Below are 24,096 nucleotides of genomic sequence, written 5' to 3' on the forward strand. Positions count from 1 at the left end.
GAGATTGAGAGTTGAGTTTTTGTTGACCTTCTAAACTTCCCAGGCCTCAGTTTCCTCACCTGCAAAGCTGATCATAAGTGCTTCGCAAGATTGCTGTGTCTTGTTTGTGTGGATACGCAATGAATTAGCAACCACATTAACACCGTTGTCCTTTGTCAGGGGAAAGTCTGTGACTTTTTCCTGTCAGTACTCTTGCTGTCACTTCCTGTGAGGTGTATGCCTGCCTCCCGGAGCCGCCTTCTTCTGACTTGTGTTACTCTTTCATTGTGTTGTATGGATATTGCTTCCAGAGATCCTGCTGTCCATTGGGAAGTTCTGGGTCTGGGGTCTCGGCTCTGCCCGAAGCCAGTGTCATCCAGGGCCAGCATGTCTGCTCGGCTTCAGTCCACCAAGCTCACGGTGGAGCAGGCTCTGGGGCACACCCCCAGGGACAGAGTGTGAAAAGCATCAGTGCACGGAATCCTGGCACCAGCTGAGGTCTGCAAGGTCTTTTCTTTCTATTTTTTTTAAAGGTTTTATTTATTTATTTGACAGACAGAGATCACAAGTAGGCAGAGAGACAGGCAGAGAGAGAGGAGGAAGCAGGCTCCCCGCTGAGCAGGGAGCCTGATGTGTGGCTCAATCCCAGGACTCTGGGATCATGACCCGCGCCAAAGACAGGCCTTAAGCCACTGAGCCACCCAGATGCCCCCTCAAGGTCTTTTCTGAAATCATCCTCCCAAAGCCCACCCATGTTCTGGATACTGGAGGTTTAGGGATATTTGGCCTTTAGCTAAGTGTGCTGGATAAACAAGGAGCCCCTGTATTTTTGGCCAGAGGAGCTCTTTAAATCTTAGACTTGCCTATTTCTCCCAAAGTAAGGGATGATATCCTAGAGAGGCAGCAGCTTCCCAGGTTGATAAACTGATTATGGTCTACAGAGGGAATGGACCAGATCTCAATAATCTAGCCCCTCCCCACCCAGCCGACAGCGACTTCCTGTGCTCCGTGAGCATCCTCCATTCTAAACAAACAGCCAAAGAGAACCTTATATCTGCACAAGACCCTGTGAGTGCCCAGTGCTTGGACCCTCCTCCCTCTCCCCTCCACAGGGACCAGCCGCACACTCCCTTCGTCTTCCCTTCTGTTTCCTTGATTCTCCCAGTTCTCTTTTATGGTTCCCAAGGCCGAACTCCCAGAGCATTGCGTATTGCCTTGATTTGCTGGCTTGCCTTTAGTTCATGGGTGGTCCGTGTTATGTTCTGAGTGTGTAAATTCTCTAAGGGCATGGACTACATATTCCATTTCTGTGCCCTCAGGACACCTGGTCTTAGAGTAGTAAGCAGGTGCATGCACAGGATTGTTGCGTATTTTTACATTTGAGTTGCCAGGACGTAGGTCAATGTGGCAGGAGCCCATGCTGGAAGCAGACGGAACGGTCTGCCCTATGCATCCATCACGTGATGTGATATAATGAGAGCAGGAGGATGAGACACAGGCTTACGGAGGTCACTAAGCTCTCTGTGACTCAGCCTTTCACCAGTGAAATGGCAATAAACCATGCATTCATCCATAGTGACTAAACGCCTACCATGTGCCACACATGATGATAGCATTGGGAATGCACTGATGAGTATATCATATTCTTTGTCTTCATGGAGCTAAGAGTTTGGGAGCAAGTCTGGGGTGTCTGGGTGACTCACCTGGTTAAGTGTCGGATTCTTGATTTTTGGCTCAGATCATGCTGTCAGGGTCCTGAGTTCAAGTTCCATGTCAGGCTCTATGCTGAATGTAGAACCTGCTTAAGATTCTTTTTCTCTCCCTCTGCCCCTCCCCGTCCCCCGCATTCTCACACGCTCTCTCTTGCTTTAAAAAATAAAATAAAATAAAATAATGTTAGGGGCACCTGAGTGGCTCAGGGGGTTAAGCCTCTGCCTTCAGCTCAGGTCATGGTCTCAGGGTCCTGGGATCGAGCCCCGCATCGGGCTCTCTACTCAGCCTGCTTCCCCTTCTCTCTCTGCCTGCTGCTCTGCCTACTTGAGATCTCTCTCTGTCAAATAAATAAATAAAATCTTAAAAAAAAAAGAATGTTAAAAATATATGGTTATTGATGATAAAGCTACCACGTCTAGAGCTTCACCTCTGAGACCAGCACTTTGCTCAGTGCTCCATATACATCATCTCATTGATCACAAAAATGTGAAGTCCTTGTTACTCTTCCCATTTTACAGATGAAGAAACTTGGACTTAAAGATTAACTTCTGGCCCCAGGTCCCACTCAATGGAAGGGTGGGGAAGGGATTTGAAGCCAGAATGCCCTCCTTTGCGACCTGTGCTCTACTCTTAGGCTCCACGTGTCCCCCAGCACTGTGCGCACTGCCTGGGGATATGCAGTGGGCCTGATTATGTGAGCCGCCAGCACTGAGACCCAGCGTAGGCTGGGGAGATCAGGGAAGGCTCCCTGGAGGAAGTGATGCCTGCACCAATCCCAAAGAAGTTAGCCAGACAGAGCAGAGGTATATATCTCTGGTGGTCCAGGTAAAGAACATCACATCAAAGACAAGACAGGGAAACAATTTGATGCCTTAGGGAACCACAGTAATCAAAAGGCCATTCTTGTGACTTGATGATCAACAAAACTTGTTTTCTCTGAAGAGTGCCTGAGCAAAGCTATTGAATTTTTTTCCTGGCCAGCCGACTTCCACCATCTTAGAGAAAGGCTAGGGTCAGGAAGCGGGTAAGACTAGGACTTTTAAGCACCCTCTGCTGTTCCCAACCTCCCTGACCAGGGTCTCTACAATTTCACACCTTATGTCCTGGGACACACCCCCTCCGACCCCCCAGTTTAATGCCCGAACCTGGAAAAATCCACCTCTCCATTTACTCCTACATAGGACTCTCTAAACACTGCCCAAGTGGAGGCGTGGCTTCAGCTGGAGTCCACCTGAGTCTCCAGAAATCGAAACAGAGTGTGAGTTCTCTGGTTCAAGAGAGTGCCTTGCACTCAGGAGAGAGCTTCACGTTGATTACTCATGACATTATTATAGATTTACTGCCTGCCCAACCACAGAAATATTCTGATTCCCCCAAGGAGCCAATGAGCAGCAATATTTTTCTGTGTTGCAACAACCCTACTAATGACAGAAACAGACCCCCCCCCCCCCCCCCCCCCCCCCCCCCGCCGCAGGTACATGGTGCACTAAAATGGGCAGCCCAGCTGACTCCGGCTCAGCCTGCGGCGGACCCCGGCACACCGACCTTGACCAAGGACTCCACCCAGCAACTCTGCTTGCTGAGAAGTGGGAAAAAAACATCACAGATTGTTCTCCTCCTCCCACCAAGGTTAAAGAGCAGTTGGGACCACGGTTATTTTTGGCAGTTTGTTTTTAAATACACGATGTTGCAATCGCCATGCTCCAAACGCAAGCTTTGCTGTGGAAGTCCTTCTTAACAATGCATTTTATCTCCTGATTGAGAAAATCACTTGAGGTTTTCTAATCCACAATCCCACTTGTTCTGCCTCTCAGCCCTGGCACCTTCTCTGAACCCAGCTGTCCCAGAGGGCCAGCATCTTACCCCATGTAACTGCATGTAATTCTCCTAGCTAATTACACCGGGTGAGAGTCTGTCTTCAGAAATTCAGTGGGAGCTCAGGGTGGGGAGGGGATAAAGAGGACGACGAAAGAGACCAAGTAAGAAAATTAGATTTTTCTCAAAAAGTGGTTTGTGTATTTTCCTATAGTCATGAGTCCTATAGCAAATACGATGTTCTCTTTGTTTTTTCCATTTTAATGGCAGGGGGATTGAAACCTTTGGATTAAGAGAAACTCAATAGATAATTTAATTCCATTCTTCTACTTCGGCCTGGATAAATCATCCCAGAAAAAAATATATACATGATAGCTGCCCTTGTCTTTCCTTCCAGAAAAGAGCTTTCATAATCGACCTTCATTATAAAACCTAGGGCCTCACAACTCATCTCAGTGATTGCAGAGTAGATGGTTGTATTTAATTTACATAATCAGAATTTTTTTTTTTTTCCCTAGAAGGAAAATCCCTGAAAAATGTTAGCTGGGTCAGAATAAAATTTTTAAAAAGAAGAAGAAAGAAAAACATGTGAACTGGGCTTAGGTTTGGGAAGCTATCAAAAGACTTCACATGATGAAAGAAATCCACATGATTTTTTTATGCTTTTTTTCCTACCTTTGTAATCAAGCATCTTGACACTCTCTCTCTCTCTCTCTCTGTGTGTATATATATATACACACATATACAATGAATGACTAGGTACTGCGTTATTCCCATTTAACAGGTAGGTACACTGTGAGAGAGATCTCACAGACAGTAATGGCTGGAATTGGAGGCCCACCACCCAAAGCTGCCTTTATATGTCTATGTCCTTGTACTGAGAGCTATCACCCACTGTCCCCATACTTAGGTATTTGAGCCCTCTCTGATTTCCTTAGATATCTCTGACAAGTCTTTTCTTTTCCTCTTCCGTCTCTTACTCTTTTCTTTGCCTCTTCCTGCTGTGGGGTCACCTCCGGATGCCAGCAGGGCAGTCAAGGAGAAAGAGCTCTTTCTGGGATGCTCTGTCGACGGTCTCCGTCTACCTCCCTGTCATCCACCTTCTACTCCGCAGGTCCCCTCCAGCCCCCCTCACCATCCTCTTCAAATTCCCTGCCATCCCCCCACCGCCTCCCTGTGCAGCTGGAATCCGAAGATGTGAGGGCTAGTAATAGAGTGTCAGCGGAAGTAATTGATTCCTCACACACAGAGAATTCTCCTGCCTTCAGTGTCAATGGAGCTGAACCAGAGTCTTGGAGGTGAGCGAGACATGTAAACAGTCCATGGCTGAGCTGTCAGGGCGAAGCTAGACACACGGAGAGCGAGTGAGAGGAAGAACGGTGGAACAAATAATTGTTTTATTGGGAAGGAAAGGAGTAAATAATATTTCAGCCCAGGAATTGGCAGTTTGAAGGAGATGGTTGAGAGAGCCAGGAGCAGAAGGAATCGTGATGCAGGTTTTAATGGGAAGAGTTTTTCTTTGTCTCAAGGTAGGAGGTTTCGTCCTCACCCCGCCCCCCTCCCATTATCATCATTATTATCATTAAAATAATTACCGTAACAATTACGGTTGATGAGACCTCGAGTTTATAGAGCACCTTTCATCTAAAAGTTCAAAGTGATTTATCTATGTGTCATCCCTTTGAGAGTGGTAGGAGGTAAGAAAGTTGTTTTTTTTTTTTTTTTTTTTTTGGGTCTTATCCGCTGGGAAACTGAGGTCCAAGCAGATAACAAGATTCGGTGTAGGCCTTGGGGCAGGCAGCTAGGTTAGGCGCTGAGGCTGCTCTGCTGGGGGTCTCTACCGCCCTCCTGCCCACCAGGGCCCTTATACTTGTGTGGCCCTCCCAGCTTATCCCTGGCACTAGTGCTCCCTCCCCGGGTGCAGGCCCCCCCCCCAAATCAGTAGCTTTGCAGCCATGCAGCCAACAGCTCCTTGCACAAAGCAAACAGGCTGCGATGCTGTGGGATAAATAAAGGTCCTTCAAGGTCTGACTCACACTGCTCCCATCCTGCTCAGAGACTTGCTGCAATCTGGTTCCCTTTCTTGTAGAAGCTGCCGTCCTTTCTAGACATAGTTCTTCCTAGTCTTAGGGAGCCCCCTGCCAAGAGAACCCGATATTCCTGAATGTTTGCTCCTTCCACCAACCCTCCATCCCCCACCCCCAGAAGAGATGCTGGCTGGTTCTTGCAGAATACAGGACTATTTCTGTGATGGAGAGAGGAAAATGCTTTAAAATGCACCAGGCTGGACTGGGCGGCCTTTGCTCCCAGTGCCGCCCCGGCGCCTTCACAACCCACCCGTCGAGGAAAGCACTGGTCACCAGGTGCTGGCTGGAGAGGCGGAAGCTGTCCCAGCTGACTGGCCACTAAGAGCTGTATTCAGAATGTCCACCCTGGCGTGGCGGCAACCTTCCTGCTGGGTCATTAGCACAGGTCCATCATTTCCACAACTAACGTGTTTTTTGCACTGTCGTGACAAGTCTGCCCCTGGCGCCAGGAGAAGCTCTGAGCCCTGTAACCTGAGGCTTGCAGTGAATGAAACCCAAGGAAAGGGCCCAGCACACCAGCCACATACTCCTAAATGGTCTCCTGCTTGGATTTCTGCAGGGTACATTTTTCAGGCAAGCTTTGTATTTTATAAATTTTGTTATGGGGGCTGGATGCCAGCAAAGAGGGACAGAAACATGACTGGGAGCCTAAATCCCTAGAAAAATGTTTTTCCGATGCAGTGATTGATTCCCTGGTGCCCAGTACGCCTCACTCCCAGCAGGCTCCCATTTTTCGGACAGATGGGAAGGTTATGATTTGCTCTCACAATTAGACCCTCTGGGAGCCAGGGTTAGCGAGCGCTTTTTCCAGAGGGAACCATTTGCCCGGCCGAGTGTCGGGCTGCTGCTGCCAGCACACCCCGGCCCTGGGATGGTGTACTCTGATTTCCCCTTAGTGGATGCCAGTTGCTTTCTGCCCCTTCCAACCAGCCCCGGAAGGCACAGAGGCATGAGCCCTGTTCCCATTTATGAGATGAGGCAAACTGAGGCATGCAAGCTCGACTGATCCAGGCCAGTATAGACCAGTCAGGCCTTGCTGGGCAGGGTTCACCTTCACCTCTGAGCGCCAGCCTGCTGGGGCACAGACATGAATTATGGGCTACTCTTACCTACTTCCTACTCTGGTGTCCTTACAAAATGCTAACAAGGAGCCCTTTGAGCTAAGCGCAGAGAGTGAGGACTTTATAGGCGTGTACCGCAGGTGGAAAAAAGACCCAACCGTCGTGCTGCCCCAATAGCATTCGACTTCACATTGGCACTGGTCACCTAGAAAATCCTTCCTTACATAAGCAAACACGTTCCATCCAAGCCGGCCTCCCGAGCGGTCAGTGGTCCAGGAGTGGAACAGATCTGTGGCCTCAGGAATGCGCCTTGCTGGGGAGCCAGGTCAGTGGGGGAAGCGGTGTTCAGCGAGGGGCCAGGGGAGAGGAGCCCGAGGCTTTGTTGTGTGCCGTTCGCTCTCTGAAAGTTCACCCACAGCGAGACTCATCAGACACCCTGTCTGCAGCGGCCTCCTTGCTCACGTCGCACGGTGATCTTGGCAGCCTGCTCCGGCAGGAACAATGAGATCGGCAGGGCCCTCTCCATCATCCCGGGGCTTCTGCGGAAAACAACCAGCAATTATAAATAGACGTTATTTGTATTTCCATTTTCTTGCCTTCAAGGTTTTCTGGAATAATTCCTTCGGTTTGTTTTGGGTTATTTTCTTCGCATACTTCCTTTGCTGGGGGGGTCAGATTTCCTCCTTTCTGAGGCGCCGTGAAGACCCTGGCTGTGCGGGGATTGTGGATAAGCCCCGAGCATCAGAGACGGGTGGTGGGAAGAAATGAGGGGAGAAAAGGCAACTGCCAGCAGTCACCATTAAAGAGGCAGCGGCGCCAACCCTGAGAGGCAAACCAATGCCAAGTCTTGGCCCATTGGGGTCCTTGCAGTGATCGAGCGAAGAGTAACAATAACGACAACAGTAATAGTAGTAGTAATGACTGATGTTTATTTATTGAGGACTTACTATGTGCCAGGCGCTGTACTAAGCTGTTGACATGCATTAACTCACCACAGTGAAGGAGGTCGACCCCTAGTTGTTCAAGACCTGCCAAGTCATGGGGGGTGGGCTGGCGAGGGGGTTGGGCTGCAGAAGGAACGGGCTGTTCTGAATCCAGCATGGCAGGCTGGCTCTGGAGGCGGGACTCAGAAACACCAGAGTGCAAGGCAACCTCAAAAACTCAAGCGACTAAAGCACTATTGATGGATTTGTACAAGGGGAGGATTTTTTTTAGAAACCGCCACCCCTAGCATTGAGGCTGGCGGGCATTGGGACTGTCTCTAACTTTGTGACTTTTCATTCCCTCCTCCGTTTAATTCATGTGTATGTAACCCTTCTCTCCCCCACGTCTGCCACCCTGCTTTGTAAAAACACAAGTGACAGTAAAAATAACCAGTGTCTTCCAGGGATGTTCGCAGGTATCTAGCACCCTTCTGGGCTCGTGTGGACTTTTACAGTCCTTCCAACAGTCCCACAAGGTGGGGATCATGGTTATTTCCATTTTATAGATGAAGAAACTGAGACTTAGAGAGGTTCAGTGCCTTGCCTGCGTTCGTACCACTAACGAGTGCTAGAAACAGCTGGGTCTGCCTACAAAGCCCGTGCCCCACACTTCTCAGAGAACACACCCGCTTATCGACAGATATGTTTCTGTATCACAGTCATTTAAGATTTTTTTTTTTTTTGGTCACAGACCTAGGAAAATGTGCGTACACACAAACGTACAAAATTTCTGCATTTGACTCTAGGGCTTCTCTCACCTACTGAAACTCATCTGTGGGTCCTACTAGAAATCCACGGGTTGAAGAATATGTGCTCTAGATGATACTTTAAGAGCTTATAAATACACAGGATACTGTTTTCTCACTCGATGGACCATATGTTCACATATGGGTATATATGTGCTTTTAAAAATACTTCACTTGCAAAAATTAATATGTTATCCCATCTGAACACTTAAAAGCCAGATTTCAACTGGGTGAGTCTTGAAACCATAGATTCTAAATCCGCTCACTGCTTCTATGGGTGATTTGTCTATTAATTTTGGCAAGTCCTCTAGGCTTTGTTTAAACAAAACAGCTAAATAAAAAGAGCAAGATTCTGCTAAGTCTCCAACAGGAACCAAGCAGTTTCTTTATACCCCGTACCTTCTGATGCTATTGTACGGGCACGATCTGATACTTTCACGGGATGGAGGTGAGGCCTGTAGGCCCAGGAGTGAGACCACCTGGGTCTCGAGCCCGCCTCCGACCTGTCCTTCTCATGGGACTCTGGGTAGGTCAGTTAGACTCTCTGAACCCCAGATTCTGCATCTGTAAATGGGTGGGAACCGTAACAGCATGGGGTATATTCAACGAGGATTAAATGAAGTAATATTTAAACGAGGGTCTAGCCCATAATAAATGCTCAGTAAATGGTTGGTATTTCTTTCCACTGATGTTCCCAGTGTTGTTCCAGCTTCTTCTTAAATGGGTGGCCCTGATGAAAGGGAGAAATTCGAGGAAATGAAATTTGCTTCTTTAAAAATAATCTGACCTGACCTTGACCTGATTTCTCCATAAAAGCTGGATTTCACTATTGAGCCAGAGACCAGGTGACCCGGCTGTGGGTCTGACTGGACCAGAGACTTGGGTGGGCCTCATGCAGACCTGCCCACAGCCTCTTTGTGTCTCAGGCAGCTTCTTCCCTGCGAACTTGTACGTGACAGTGTTGTGTTTTCCTCCTCTTTTCCCTGCAGGTTTTAATGTAAGGATTAATAAGACAGTGTTTGTAGGTGTCTTTGAGCTTCCCAGAAGAAAGGCACTCCAGGAGGTGGTAGATTCTCTGGCCTCCATAATCTACTCATGAAATATGGAACTTTGAAAGTGTGAGAAAAATCTCAAATCACTTTGACAGCATTTTAATTATAGTTGATTTGTTTGCCGCTAATAGTGAAAATGCTGTCAGCATGATTTGAGATGTTTCTTCCACTCAAAATGTTATATTTCATGTTTTCGAGTCATGAGGCAACATTTCAGTTTCCAGATAAAACCAGAATAGCTCAGTGAATGTGTTGGAGCACAAAGGCAAAGAGTAGAAAATGGACCAAATGTATCCATCCCCTCGGGAACCGTCATCACAGAGTGAATTCTTCCCGAACTTACCAACTGTAGACCCCTCGTTCATTTGCTCACACCACAAAAAATAACAAGCCCAGCTCTGTGCCAGCCACCATGGAAAGAGTAGAAATTACGCAGGAAAAAGGCAAGGTCCTCGCCCTCGTGGTGCTTACTATGTAGTGAGGACACAGATTCGAAACAAATAAACAAGTATATTGACAAGACCTTTGCGAATGATAATAGCTATAAAGGCAGTATGAGGATGGCGAGGCAGAGAAGAAGGGTCTGAAATAGGGGTCAGGACAGGCTTCTCTGAGGAGGTGACTTTTGCACTGAGAAGAAGGAGACAGCACCAACCACAGAAGAAAGTATCACAGACAGAGGGAAGAGACTGTGCAAATTCCCAGGGGCTAGAAAGAGCTTGCCATGTGCAAAGTGTGAGGTCTTAAAAATTTGTGATACAAGTAGCATAAAAGGAGACATTGACTGGTTGGCTTCCAGACATGGCGGGGGGGGGGGGGGGGGGGGGCATGAGTGCTGTGATGTGTAGACCCAAGTATCACAGAATGGGCACAGCACTCTTCCCCAGAGCACCAAGCACTCCACCTGTGACAGAGAAATCTCCTCACAAGCAGCTCTAAGTGGCTGTCCTTCGGGGGCACTCTGGCAGGGTGGACATCATCTGGCCATTTGAGAAGGGCCTGGATGTCATAAAGAATCTTCTAGCTCAGGCTCGGTTGGCTAACCCAGCTTTCGGGGGCCTGCTGGGAAATGTCAAGTGTGGATAGAGTTATGGAAACTAGAAAGCCTCTTTTCATGTTTGCCTAGTGATGAGAGGAAGCAAGGAGTCTGTTGCTTTTTCATACCTCTCCCGTGGACTCTGAAAATTAATTCCACCGTCAAGATTCCCACGCCCCAAATGTGGGTTTGGGGAGAGAAATTAAGACTTTGAAGTCGAGGAAGAACGTACAGAAAACGTTCTCTAGACAAATGCTCAACATGCCGATGTCAGAATCTGTGAGGAGAAAAGTAAAAAGGCACCCGGGAGCCATTTTGGAGAGAAAGGAAAAAGGTAGGAGTGAAAATGGCTACTTCAGCTTAGGAAAGTAAATAGACGACTAAAATAATAAAAGGTAGTGTTAAAGCTTTGGAAGGAATTTTTTCATTTGAGGGAGATTATGAATAATGAAATGCAAACACAGTAGTTAATATGTCCGTTAGCTGGTTTATGTTTTCTTCTGGAAGACGAATAATGTGTTCTAAGAGGAATGGCCTTTCAGGTTATCCTCCTTGGCTGTCGTTGGGGGTGAGCCCAGAGTTTGGACCCCAGATTCCTTTACCAAACAAACGCTGGCTATCAGCTGCTCGATGAGGAACCGTATTTATTCCAAGGCCACAAACTTCCTAATCCCCCACGAGCTCTTCCAAATGAACCTGACAACACTGAAATTTCTAAGGAGATTTATTCCAGCTGTAGCAAATCCCTAATAATAAAAAATTTCCCCAAATGAGTCAGTCACACAGGACATAAATGAGACGTTCTGTGTGAAGTCAGCATGTCATTCAGTGTGTGCCCTTTATACAAAAAGCCCAGCCAGAAGACTGTGTTGTCCACAGGGCAGAGCCTGGGCACTGGGGGTTGGGGGAGAGGGTGTCAGCCACCAAGTTGTCACTCGGGGTCCCTTGCCCCTCAAGCAAACCTGATAGGAAAATCCAGTTTTTCTAAGAAGTTTAAGTAAGCCTGACTATTTGCCTCACAAAAGGATTTACCAGAGGGGTCCTTTAAATAACAAGCCCAGAAAGAAAATTTATAATTCAATTGATATGTATAAACCTTTTTCAAAAATGCATCCCTTCACTGTGTGTACGTAAATACGTAAGGATGTATTTGTAGCTGCCGGCATTACAAAAAAAGGATTTGGGTGGTACATGCACAGAGTAAATTGAGGCAAGCTTACAGCCATGGCATTTGCTAGGGAGCCCAGCTTGGTCGCCGATTGTGTTAATCCCCTAAATTACTCCACGCGTGATTAGGCAACCGGATAGAACCCTCCCCTCCTGATGACCCAGCCAGTAGGATGTCTGGACCTTTCGTTGTCCTTTCTGGAGAAACAGGCAACACAAAGCCTGGAGATATCTGGTTATCATTTTAAAAAAATACCTTCAAGTATTTTCTGGGTGTGGGCCACGTCCCTGGCCCTGTTCTAGGTGACCCAGCGCTGTGACTGACTTAGACCTCGCTACACGTCTGTGAGACACGGATGGCGACGCTAATGATGGTGATGATGGGATTTACATTTTCATTTGCCACATCATGAGAGCTGGCTTCTTTCTCTCTGCTGTCCTACTCTGAACAAAAAATCTTTTATCTTATTTTTTCTTTTATTCTATCGTGTACTACTTTATGGGTTATTGAAATATGGTTAAATACACCGTTACATTAATTTCAGGTATAGGATATAGTGATTTGACAACTGGATGCATTCCCCAGTGCTCACCACGATGGTGCAGTTACCATCTGTCACCGTGAAAAAAAAAAATTCTTAATGGAAGCAGCTTTATTTTATATATCTGTGGCTTATTAAGAAATGCAAGCTCATTGTAAGCAATTCAGATAATAGAAAAGAACAAAGAAAGAAGTAGCAATTACCGATTTTACCGTCTGTATATCTCACTACTGTTAATATTTTAGTTTATGTAGTCTTTCAGACTTTTTTCTGTTTCTGTATGCAAGATTGTGTGTGTATATATATGTACACACATATATACATAGGTATTTTAATACATTGCTTTTTAAAAATCCATTTTTTTAAACTAACAATATAGCATGGCCATTTTCCTATAAAAACAAAATATCTAGACCTAAAACACTATCAATTCACTATAGCAGTAGAGCATTCCATTTTATAAATATACCAAAATTGATTTACCCACCTTCCTTTGTTGGACATTTTGATATGGTGCTGTTTATAAACAAAGTATCTTTTCACTTTTCTTATGCCTTTTTTAATTATTATTATATCTACACCCACAAAGATGCATATACATCTTTTCACAATTGTCTGATGATTTTCTTAGGAAAAATTCCTAGCAGTGGAATTGCTGGATTAAAGGGTTTGTCACATTTCTGCCAAAATGCACTCCAAAATGTTTTAACAGATGTTCATTCCACTTACACTGCACTTTTACTCACTCACTCTATTCACCTCAGAAATGGGTGTGAGGATACAACAAATCACGGCTGACTAACGACCAGGCTGAGTACTGACACTCTATATAGATTATGTTGGTCACTTAAATCTCACAATAACCCTAGGAAAAAGGTTCTAATATCCCTTTTTGGCTGTCATTTTCCCCATTGCTGAGGATCAGAAAGGTTAAGTAACTTGCCTGAGGTCACCCAGCTAATAAGGCCACATTGGGATCCAAACCTAGTTCTGTCTGCTTCTGGGATCAGCCAGGGCCTGGCAAGGGGTGGAGGTTGGGGGGTGGGGGTGAGTGGGATGCTTCCATCCAGGTTCCTACATCCACAACTCATGTGAACTGGGTAATATCTGCTTCCTGAACACAGCTGGCTTCTCAACAGTGGCACGCCCTGATGGGACATCACCGTTACTCAACTGAGATTGACTGACTGATTAACAGTGCTTACCTCAGAGTGGAAATACCAAGGAGGGATTTTCCAGAAGGTTTGGGGAATTTCCTTTGAGAACAAACTATCTTTCCCCTTTTGTTTTGGAAGTGAGGAAGCACATTTTCAAACTGAGAGTCCTCTCCCAAATTGAAATCACAGATTCCCCCACCTCCACTCCCTTTCTCAGTCTGTGGCTCTCTCTCCAGAGCTGCTGGGGGGAGACCCGCCATCTTGTCTACACTAGATGCAGCAGTTTCTGTGATTCTTTCGACTGTAGGATTCCAGCCCTCTGGGGTCTAAGACTGAACTACTCCCGGTCCCTTCCTTACACTTCCTTCACTGCCCTATTTGTTCCTAAGTGGCTGTGCAGTCTGAAATATGGCTCCTGGGGGCTGCAGTGAAGCCTTGGGCCACTGAGGCTCAAATAAGCTGCTTGTGCGGGCAGCCAGCTCCCACAGACCCTGTGTGTATGGCAGGAGCCCGCAGGCACATCTCAGGGAGGGTCACTTCTCCCTCTCTTTACCCAAAAGAGAGAAATTTCTTACATGTTGTTTTAACAGTGTGCTGCAAAATAAACAAACAGGGAGGGAGAAGGAAAGGGATGGTTATCAGTAAATAGTGGGTACAGTGACCAGAAGTTTGCAGGGAGCTGGTGGGGAAGGACTCGCCCACCTCAGCTGCAGAGACAGTGGTAGTCACTGGGAGCCCAGGGAGGAGCACGGAGTCGGCACCATGAAGATGGCCAGAACACACAGCAAGGCCCAGAATGTGTGCCTGTGCAGTTAAAATGGCGTCCTGCGGTGTGGGCGCCATCCTGCGAACCTAGCCAAGGATGTCTGTCTTTGACGAGTCTTCCCCAACCTGGGACCGGGTTGATTGTGTTTGAAATGAGCTCAGGCCTCCGTGCAGGGATGGCAGCCTGCTCTGCCTCTTGCCGAGGCTAATAGTTATGTGCTCCTAGACACTGGGTCCCCAGGGATTCACCCCCTGCTTTTGGAGAAAGGTTTTTTTGGCCTTCTCTAATACAATGCTGATTCCTTTTTAAAACGTGTTGTTGACTAGATGCTGCAGAGGTGAAATTGGTAGAGTCATCTCAAGGAGGGAGGGGGCCCACACACGGGAGTCTTTATCACTAACAATTAAAGATAAGGGAAGAGGGGGTAACCCAGGAGGAAACTGAAACATGGGGGAGAGGGTAGGAAAGTAAGCAGATCTCTCAGGAACATCCCCAGTGTGCCTGGCTCAGTGCTTAGCACCTTCTTCATATCCTTTATTTCATCTCCAACCCAGCCCTCTGAACTGGATATTTTTATCTCCATCTTGTACAGATGAAGAAATTGATCTCAGAGGGGTTAAGTAACTTGCAGTAATGCAGAGCTAAGAAGAAAAGACTAAGATTCAGAGAGATCATGATGGAAATAAAAATGGTGCTATGGAAGGAAGGAAAAGTGCTTGTTTGGAGATATTTGATAGAAGGATGCTATGTTCTTATGTGGGCAAGAGATAAGGCCCTAAATCTAGCCATCCACCGAGGCGCCCATTGTCTCCATGGCTTCAATAAGGCAACGCAGCTTCCTATATCCAGGTCGATCAGTCTATAGAAAGAAGCAAAGCTAAGTGGACTTTGTTTATCAATCTGAAATACCCTGGTGTCTAGGAAGGGCGAGCATAGGATCTGCAGTGAGACAGTGGTCCCTTTCCTCTCCTGAGAGTCATCTTTGCTCATACATGCCCCTTTGTACCAACCTCACGTAGGTATGACTTCATTGAGATTCGGGATGGAGACAGTGAATCTGCAGACCTCCTGGGAAAGCACTGTGGGAACATCGCCCCACCCACCATCATCTCCTCGGGCTCCGTGCTCTACATCAAGTTCACCTCCGACTACGCCCGGCAGGGGGCAGGCTTCTCCCTACGCTACGAGATCTTCAAGACAGGTCAGTGCGGTCATGGGTGGAGAGCGGGGTTCTGGGCGCGCTCGAGAAGACACGGGGCCGCCATCGGTGTCTAGTTCTGGAGCACCGTCTAAGGGAACTGTGTGATGGTTCCATGTGCGTAGTGGAAAGTTACATAAGTTGTTGGAGTTGGAAGAGGGGCTCAGGGGGACCATGGACACAGCCCCAGATGAAAAAGCCGGTTTAACTTATCCAACTTGAGAGTGAGCCTTGCATGGTTAGCGCTGGTGTGCCCGCCAGGCAGACAAGCATTGTCTGTGACCCGGAGAGAGGAGGGAGCACCAATAAAATACACAATCGCTTTCAAAAAGAATTCGATTTTTGTGTGTGTTTAAAAATCACAGTAATCTTCATGGGAAAAAAGCAAAACTTGGTCGAACTTCCTCCTAATTACTTCATGGTTTAATGTTGCCTTTATCCAGAATTTCATGGGCAGAAGGACATAATCTTTCAGTGTTTAGAGTCTCTAAAAGATCTTACCAGTGGGGTCATACAGTAGGTTTTACATTTGCATGTGGTTCATCCGAATTCCCCTTGCTCACCCATTTTACCTCTTGTGCCTGTTGGACCCCGACTTCCTAAATGCCAGGGTAGATACCTCCTGAAAAGCCATCAAGAAGGTAGTAGAAAAAGAGACAGAACACTGCACTTTCTTTAAGGTGACTGCCTGCTTTCTATTAGGCCCCCCATCGACTACTTTAGGCTCTGAGAACATGGGTCCATCCTTACTTCCATAACCGGACTGACCCAACTCTTACTCCCAAGTCTCTGGTTCGGTATCTACACTGACACACTCCGAGCAGCGTGCCCGGCCCTCCCGTGTGTGAGCTCATTATCTCGAAACTGAGCGAAGTGCACCCCCCAGCCACCCTCTCACCCCCGGCCTGTTCCCCACCTCTCAGGCTCTCACCCTCTACCAGTGTGGCCCCTCTGAGCCTCTGTTTAACAACTCGTGGATGGAGTCCTGTACAAGGGGAGGCCGTCCACTTTGTCATCAAGAGACCCAAGTCTGGCGCCTGTTGGGTTCAGTGTAAGGGGAACCAATTCATATATATTTTCTTTTCAATAAACAGTTCTTGAAAGGAAGTGGTAGCTACTGAAAGCACTTTTTATATCCACTCTGTCTAAATATTTGTCAGATTTGTCTGCCTGAGAGCAAGAGCGTAGAATCCAATGAAGGGGCAGGCCCGAGGGAACTGTGTCCAGCCATCATCGAGCCAGAGTGGGAGCACAGACTGTCCTGGGCACAAGTCCCAAGAAGGCCCGTCTGTCACGGGTCATCACACTCCCAACCACATGAGGTCATAGAGACCGGCAGTCTGTGTCCAGTGTCCCAGGAGGCTGGTGAGAGGCTCCTGAATGCCTCAATCCATATTCCCTAGAGTCCTGTATAAGATTCCGATGGGTCATCCACCAGCTCAGCTGGAACCTTCATCGTCCCCTCTTCTGCAGTGGGGAGAGAGAAGATAGAAAGGAATAAAAACGGGATGTTTGCCCTCTTCTCATGGGCAAACAGGTGTGCAAACCCTCCCATGTAACAGATGCACAGTGGATGTTGTTGGATGAATGTAGGTAAATAATTATGTAAACCGAGAAGAAAACTATAATATGAGGCAATAGGAATCAGCACCGAGTAGTAGAATTAACATGATCGGGTTATCAGAACGAGGGCTCCATTGAGTGGCTTAGCAAGTGGGGGACCTGGGAAGTCAACTCGATAGCCAGGTCCCCAGGGCTAACGCCGCCACTCGGCTCCCCTGTGCGGACAGGCAACGGAAAGCAGCTGCAAGCAAGGTCTTCTGGGGAGCTGGCCCAGGGACGTCACAGGAAGGGTGAGCAGGACCCTTGAGCTCATCTGTGTTTCATGCTTCCTGACTTAGTATTTCCCAAAGGATGGTGCCATATTCTCCAGAAAGTCGTAGAAGAAGTGAATGCTAACCCTCTCCACGATGCACATTTGCAGGGCTGAGGGTAAAAGTTAAAACGCACGAGAGGGTAGCATAACAGAGCGCTGCTATGTTGAGGACCGCTAGTCTGTGGATGCCTAGACGCAGGAACTCCAGCCATGGCAGGCGGCTTGGCGTGGAGCAGTGGGGCAGCCTGCTTCAAGGACTAGGATGGCCTAAAGAAGGAGGAGAGAGATTCCTGCAGTGGGACACAGCCCCACCGATAACAGCCACATTTCTGGGGGAACCTAAGAGAGAAAACGAGAACCCAGTGCTGTTCTTGAGGTCCACTGTTTCCTGCCACCATGCCTGCCTGTGAGAGCAGCTCTCAGCATGAAAATCGACCCTGAACAGCTACACAGTTCAAAGCTGAGACATCTAGAAGGATGAGCATTCCTCCAGGTGCCATGCCCTCCGTGCCCCGACATTTCCACTGTCAGAGTCCTGGAAGAAAATACACAAAGTTGACGTCACCCACGGAACATGAAAGAAATGTGTGAACATGCTGCGGAAATCCAAACAAACACAGCTATGTTTGCTAGTCAGATTCATAGAGAAAGAAGGGGGACTGTAAACACAGATACACAAGATAACCCTCTTGAGGACCGGGGAAGCCTGACGGCGCATCGCCCTGGCCAGCGTCAGCTGCAGAATTCTCCTGACAGACGCAAACCCCAGCTCGGGTCTAGACGGGGGGCATGTGGCTGGAGTGGGATGTTCCTGTCTGCCCTGAATGAAGTGGTTTATAAAAGAGTCAAAATAATACCAGACTGTCCACGTGTAAAAGAGCAAACCGAAACGGCTTGCAAACTTAAAGGATCTCAGATTGCCCAATCCTAAGCAGAACAGAGAAAGGAATTTTAAAATGACTTTAAAAGTAACACTGGACGCTGAATCACTGGAAGACATGGGTTTTTTGGTTTGTTCGTTTTCTGATACTCTTTTGACCAAAGTTCAAGATCAAGTTTTTTTTCCTGGTGTCCAGTGACATTTCAGAAACTGAAAGCCCTGGGGTCATTCACAGACAGAGAAACCTTAGCAAGTGCCCTCTAGTCCTACTTCTTGAACCGAATTCACCTTTCGAGGTCAGGCAGAGTTCCAATGGAATAAATCCACCACGTTTTAAATAGCTTTATGCATGCAGATTTGCCTTTCACTTGCAGAGTTATTATAACATTGACGGTGGGAAAACACGGAGGGGGCATTTTCCACACCAGAGTCCTTTGGTATGAAATCATCTGCCACAGCCGAAATCCCCCAGCTTGCGTGGGCAGCCTTAGCATTGAGTGAACAGGAGTGTTTGTTGACTGAGCTATTTTTTTTAACCTTTAATTCTTATACTTCATGGCAGAAAAGGATCTTGGATGAGCTAGATATCTACAAGATTCCACTTTTGTCCCAAGATGGTCCCGAGACCTCCTCTCCAGTCACTCTTCAGCCTCCTGCTTTCTGACACTTTACCCACAGTCCAGACTCTGAGTGGCACAGTTAGAGATGTAGGTACCCCTGCAATGGACAAGTGTGATTGTTCTGCATAGAAAGGATAAAACTGTTTTCTTTCCTCGTTTAAAATAAGCCAGAGGATACACCTATGTATAGCCATGTGTCAGAGAGAGATACACACTCTTTTTGGTGGTTTTTGTTTGTTCGTTCGCCTTAAAGATATCATATGGAAAAATTCTGACCACCCAAGTGCAGGACTGTAACCCTGAACCCTGGAAACAGGCCCCGGGGTCTCTCTCGGGCTCACTAGGTGTCCAATGTGGAAGACTTTGTCCTCTAAGGATGGGAGGAACCAAAGAAAGATTCCACCCAAAATTCCCCACTCCCAGGGAGGTGGGGATTCCCCTGGCCTTGAAAGGGAATGACAAGAGAGCAAACCCAAAGAGGGAATGTCAGGATGCCTTTTCCAGCTCCGAAAGCAAGTCGTGGAGAGAGAGTTAATTTCCTCTGGCTGGGTGACCCACATGGAGAAGGCCACACAATAGCAATGAACACTAACCTTTTCAAGATTCCTCGCAGCCCTTCCAAAGGCCTGCCAGCTGGCTTGGCTTGGCCAAAGCGCCTCATCCCGGACCATTGAGGAGGCCCTCCAGAGTGTGAGGCTTGACAGTAAACAAAGCTGGGGGCTCCGCGGTAAACACACTGGGGAAAGACCGTCCCCGCTCAGCCCTGCGGACCTGGTTGCCCACGGGGCCGCCCTGCCCTTGACAGAGCACAGAGCCTCCGAGGGGCAGATGTGGCACTTAGGGAGCGTTTAGAACCCTGAAAAGGTTAGCTCTTGCCCCAACGGGCACGGGGTACCCCCCTGCCAGGGCAGAGCGCTGGTCGGAAGGGCGGAGGGCATGGATGGGTGGGTCGGGATGTCGGGATTTCCGTCTGATTCGAAAGAAAGTTGCGGCCCCCCTTCGCCCACTTCTTTGCATGGCCCCTTTGCCGAGTCCGACCCTCGCGCCTCCCAGAGAGCTGTTGTCGATACGGAGCCCGGCAGAGGGGCCTGCTGTGGGAGCCGAGGATGAAGACATCGCTGCGGGCGAAGATCCGTGTATTGACATCACACAGTTCTGTTGCAGTGGGATCCCCAGAGGACACTTCCTGCCAGTAAACACCTGGTTTATAGAGTATTTCTGTATTTTTCCTTCATACTTCGAGTGCCTGTTATCCTCCTCATAAACCCTGCTACCTTTTTTTTAAATTTTAAAATCAGAATGCAGTGAAATCGATTGTGACAGTCCAGCCTTCCAGTGGTACCATGGATTGGTATTGCTTCTGGCCCCGGCTACTCTGTGGGCCGGTGGCCTGGGCTGCAGTGTCCTGGGACCCGCCAGAGGCCCGTCCTGGCTGAAAACCCATGAGGCGCCTTTTAATGGGACTCTACCTAGAGGCATTCCCAGATCTGGTGGCTCTAATCCTCTTAGAGCTCCCACTGCCATCCAAGCCTGCACCGGGCTGCGAATGTGTGCCGCATTTAATAAGAAGGCCTCCCGGAGTCCCAAGGAAACAGCCCCAAGAGCTTCGGAGACAAACAAGGCCCCCCCACCACAAAGAGACCAGAAGCATTCCAAATGTCAATACACTGGAGCATTTTTCCAAACTTGCTGCTAGAGCGGCCTTTAACATCCCCAACGCCCTGCTGTGATCCACCAGCTACAAAAGTCGATTGTTAATTGTCTGGCCACTACAGAGCAGCTCGTTTTAATATAGTCATGACATGAATGAGACCCGAGCTCCCCTTTGCCCCTCCCCTGAGGCACCTTGGATCTTGGAGGGAGAAGGGGGCACTTCGTTGGCTCTGGTACAATAGGGGCTAGTGTTGAGGTCAGCAATAAATAAGGGGTGACATTGTTTTCCTTGCTGGCAATCAGCAAGCCTTCCTTAAGGATTGAAATAACTTACATTTCTGGAGCAAGCAGCTGAGTAATTGAGAAAGAAGACTCTGTTCCTCTTTCCAAGAGACTCTCTCTCTCTCTCTTTCTCTCTCTCTCTGTATCTCACACACACACTTCTTTCTGACCCCCCCCACTCCCCAACGCCTCAACTGGTGCTCTCGCTCTGCTACGTAGAGCATGCCAGCTCTCCTCCCCTAATTTCTCTCCTCGAGAGAGTCTGGCTTAAAGGCTTGAGACGTGGATGTGAAGAGTATGTTTCTTCAAGGGCCACTCCAGTAGAAACAAAAGCCGTATGAGGAAGGGGATCGGGGCTCAAACATTGAACTAACCCATGTGACCAAGGCAGTGAAGGGGGGCCTCTTCTTCTCTTCCCTTAATGCGCCAGTTCTCTTTTACATACAGGCTCCGAAGACTGTTCCAAAAACTTCACAAGCCCCAACGGGACCATTGAATCCCCCGGGTTTCCCGAGAAGTACCCGCACAACTTGGACTGCACCTTTACCATCCTGGCCAAACCCAAGATGGAGATCATCCTGCAGTTCCTGACCTTTGACCTGGAGCACGACCCGTTGCAGGTGGGAGAAGGAGACTGCAAATACGACTGGCTGGACATCTGGGACGGCATTCCACATGGTGAGTGATGCTGCCGTCACGAGACGTTTCTCTGTAGCTTCGCCTTTGCCTGTGAATGGCTTTGGTGACAATAAAAAAAGAGAACAAAGGCTTCAAAGCTCCTTAGGGTTTGTGTATAACCCATGATGACTTTCTTTCTTGTTTTTCACCAAGGATGATTTCAGAGAAATTACAGTAAGGCAGTTTCCTTTCTTGGAAATATTTCTTTGGAGAAGGATAGGCAGAGACTGAGTGGACGCCTGGATGAGGATGAGAAAGCCTATCCGTAATGTCCTCTTCTGGACATTAGTAGAAATTGACGTAGAAAGTGACTCCATGACCACTCTTTCTGCCCAAGTAGGATGCTAGAGCCACACGGACTAGCTCTGGATCCTGGCTCCGCTCCGAGGCAGCTCTGTAAGCCTGGGCAGCTCACTTAAACCCTGCATCCTACCTGTATAAATAAGCTGCTTTCATCATCATCATTATTATTACTATGAGTTTACTGCTATTAATTAAAACAGTCACAGATGTCAAAAAGCCTGAGGAACTGGTACTTCTCAGCTGGCGTCCGACGTAGGTCTCCATAGTTCGTCTCGGTGAGAAAGCCACTCGTTCGCTTCTGTAGTGAGCCTCGGTGTTTTGCACTGAGAGGGAGGCTTGGCGACTGAGCAGTTTCATTTCCTGAGAAGAGCATCAGACCAGGTCAGAAAACTTGGGTTCTGAGTCTCAGCTCTTCTTTCCAAAGTCACATGACCTCCCGAACCTCAGTTTGTTCTTCTGTAAGTTGGGTGTTATAATGATAGCTTTCCGGCCTGTCCCCAGAACAGAGCGAGGGAAGAGAATGAGGCCAAGTCAGGGAAAACACAGGTGCCCCTTGAACAGAGAAAAAAAGTACAGTTGCCCCTTGAACAACGCAGGGATTCAAAGGGCCGGTCGACCATATAGCCGAAAATCCACACATGACTTCTGCCTCCCCAAAACTTAACTGCTAATAACTTACTATTGACTAAAGGCCTGACCAGTAACATAAATAGTCCATTAACACATATTCCGTATGTTATATGTATTATATATTGTATTCTTACAATAAAATAACCTAAAGAGAAGAAAATGGTATTAAGAAAGTCATAAGGAAGAGAAAATACATTTACAATACTGTATTTGTCAAAAAAGAAAAATCCATGTTTAAGTAGGTCCATGTGCTTCAAACCCGTGTTGTTTAAAGGTCAAGTGTATTTTTTAACGTACAGGAAAAATATGAGACAATGTCCTTAGAACCTATCTTTGATCATTCTTCTATGCCCAAAGAGTGCTCTGTGGAGTGACTTCGATTGTGGCAAGGGTGAATGCATTGAAAATGGAGTTTGACATTTCCATTTCTACTGACCTGTTTTTGTCCTGCCTATCTAGTTGGCCCTCTGATTGGCAAGTACTGTGGGACGAAAACACCCTCGGAACTCCGCTCGTCAACAGGGATCCTCTCCCTGACTTTTCACACAGACATGGCGGTGGCCAAGGATGGCTTCTCTGCACGCTATTACCTGATCCACCAAGACCCACCAGAGAGTGAGTTGGCCGGTTGAGACCTTCTGTCCTCTCCTTCCATCAGGGCTGTGAGATGTACGGTGAAGAGAGGGAAATTCTCCAGAATTTGTAGCAGCCTCTGAATTCAGGGAATGGGGGCTATATCCTCTTGCTAGATGGAGATTTGTAAGAGTCGAACAAATGTCGGCCGGGTACTCATTTCTTTAGAAAGTAGGTATATGTACCAAGAATGAGTTATTCCCAGGGTAAGTCACGGGACCATCTCCCACGTTAGTTTTCTCATCTGTGAATGCAAGGGAGGTGAGTTAGGATATCTACATAGGGTCCCCTCCCTGGGCTAACATTTTTTGAGTCTTTTCTCCCTCTCTTAGCCTCAGTGGCCATGGTCAGAAAACTGAGCAATTTTTTTTTTTTTAAAGATTTTATTTATTTATTTGACAGAGAGAAATCACAGGTAGGCAGAGAGGCAGGCAGAGAGAGAGGAGGAAGCAGGCTCCCTGCTGAGCAGAAAGCCCAACGTGGGGCCCGAACCCAGGACCTGGGATCATGACCTGAGCCGAAGGCAGCGGCTTAACCCACTGAGCCACCCAGGCGCCCTGAAAACTGAGCAATTTGTAAACCTTCTTCATCTATGTATTTTACATTGAACATCGCTGGCCCTGGGTAGAGTTTATCTCACTAGACTGATACATGCTTGGACTTTGGCTTCATGCTTCAGTGTACACACTTTCTAAGCTTCTACCTTGTGCCAGGTATCTTGCAAAGCCTCGAGTGTAGCTCTGACCCCAGCTGTCCTGGAAATGCCCATCTAGACCTTGAGTCTCCTGCCTCCATCCACATCTACTCTGAACTCCATCTTCAGATCAGCTCCTCTAGAACACGTGCTTCAGATGTGCTGCCTTTACCCCCCTAGAAACCCAAGTGATAACTCTGAGTCCTAAAGACATACTTTAAGGATTGGAGCTGGGCAAATCCTGTCCCAGTTGTAGACAGCTTACTATGTGCATACCCACAGACATGGCAGCCCGGCGAACTGGAAAGGCGATGGGTTTTGTTCTGGGTTTTGCTTTCGTTCTTCCAAGAGCTCATGAAGATTGGAGGGATAGGAAAACAGTATGGCACCAAGAGCTGCCCATGGCCAGCACCGTCACAGAGTGACTCGGGAATGGGTTTGATACCTGAAAAAATTGCTGGGCTTTATCGGACACCTGCACATGCTGATACTGACCAGCGTCTACGGTGTCCATGGGAAGGACAGCAATTACACTAATGGCGCGG

At 47.8% G+C, this 24,096-nt stretch overlaps 1 protein-coding gene across 4 annotated transcripts in view; it reads left to right on the top strand.

Moving 5' to 3' along the window:
• The window catches only part of NRP2 (neuropilin 2), a 115,502-nt gene that overhangs the window by 19,183 nt on the left and 72,223 nt on the right, over window positions 1-24,096 (top strand). For all 4 annotated transcript variants that reach the window (XM_047720842.1, XM_047720844.1, XM_047720845.1 and 1 more), the window contains exons 3-5: window positions 15,124-15,305; window positions 21,061-21,291; window positions 22,684-22,839. In XM_047720842.1, coding sequence (XP_047576798.1) covers window positions 15,124-15,305; window positions 21,061-21,291; window positions 22,684-22,839 — 569 coding nt within the window. The remainder of the gene's footprint in view (window positions 1-15,123; window positions 15,306-21,060; window positions 21,292-22,683; window positions 22,840-24,096) is intronic.

This window comes from Lutra lutra, chromosome 3 (genome assembly GCF_902655055.1).
Source record: "Lutra lutra chromosome 3, mLutLut1.2, whole genome shotgun sequence".
Classification (NCBI taxonomy): Eukaryota; Metazoa; Chordata; class Mammalia; order Carnivora; family Mustelidae; genus Lutra; species Lutra lutra.